General features: G+C 36.4%; 1 protein-coding gene across 1 annotated transcript; it reads left to right on the top strand.

Annotated features, from left to right (window-relative positions):
• The first annotated feature begins 327 nt into the window (after positions 1 to 327).
• On the top strand, positions 328 to 837 carry LOC106475273. The gene has a single exon (XM_013935969.1). It carries the CDS (start codon positions 328 to 330, stop codon positions 835 to 837), a length of 510 nt encoding a protein of 169 aa, XP_013791423.1.
• The last annotated feature ends 351 nt before the right edge of the window (positions 838 to 1,188 follow it).

Genomic DNA, 1,188 nt, shown 5'->3' with positions numbered 1-1,188 from the left:
GGTTTACCACAAAATAAAGGATGGGCTACTGGTAACGTAAGAGTGAATACTCACAGAGGTTTACCACAAAATAAAGGATGGGCTACTGGTAACGTAAGAGTGAATATTCATAGAGGTTTACCACAAAGTAAAGGATGGGCTACTGGTAACATAAGAGTGGATATTCATAGAGTTTTACCACAAAATAAAGGATGGGCTACTGGTAACGTAAGAGTGGATATTCATAGAGGTTTACCACAAAGTAAAGGATGGGCTACTGGTAACATAAGAGTGGATATTCACAGAGGTTTACCACAAAATAAAGGATGGGCTACTGGTAACGTAAGAATGAATAATCATATAGGTTTACCACATAATAAAGGATGGGCTACTGGTAACGTAAGAGTGGATATTCATAGAGTTTTACCACAAAATAAAGGATGGGCTACTGGTAACGTAAGAGTGAATACTCACAGAGGTTTACCACAAAATAAAGGATGGGCTACTGGTAACGTAAGAGTGAATACTCATATTGGTTTACCACAAAATAAAGGATGGGCTACTGGTAACGTAAGAGTGAACATTCATAGAGTTTTACCACAAAATAAGGGATGGGCTACTGATAACGTAAGAGTGGATATTCATAGAGTTTTACCACAAAATAAAGGATGGGCTACTGGTAACGTAAGAGTGAATACTCATAGAGGATTACCACAAAATAAAGGATGGGCTACTGGTAACGTAAGAGTGGATATTCATAGAGTTTTACCACAAAATAAAGGATGGGCTACTGGTAACGTAAGAGTGGATATTCATAGAGGTTTACCACAAATAAAGGATGGGCTACTGGTAACATAAGAGTGGATATTCATAAAGGTTTACCACAAAGTAAAGGATGAAAGAGCGAGAAGTCTGAGTTTATTTTTATGCTTTTGAAATTATATTGAATAAAAGATTCAGGTTAACTATAATAACAGAGTCGTTTTTAATTTTTTAAAGCACAAAGCTACACAATCTGTGTTATGCCAATCGCAATTAATTAATCCTAATTTTTAACGTTATAAGCCCTCAGACTTACCGTTCAGCCAACAGGGGTGGACAATAGTCTGTAACATCTTATGTTTCACCATCTGTGTGTGTGTTTGTTAGCAAGGTTTCTCGAAAATGACTGAATGGATTTGGACTAAAGTTTGTATACATTTGGGCTAT

The sequence above is a fragment of the Limulus polyphemus genome, unplaced genomic scaffold (assembly GCF_000517525.1).
Source record: "Limulus polyphemus unplaced genomic scaffold, Limulus_polyphemus-2.1.2 Scaffold8335, whole genome shotgun sequence".
In the NCBI taxonomy this organism is placed as follows: domain Eukaryota; kingdom Metazoa; phylum Arthropoda; class Merostomata; order Xiphosura; family Limulidae; genus Limulus; species Limulus polyphemus.
The sequence above is the reverse complement of the archived record's forward strand: the minus strand, read 5'-3'. Positions and strand labels throughout refer to the sequence as shown.

What these genes read in the sequence shown, in the direction of transcription:
- LOC106475273 (XM_013935969.1), top strand. Translation starts at nt 328, where the DNA reads ATGAATAATCATATAGGTTTACCACATAATAAAGGATGGGCTACTGGT.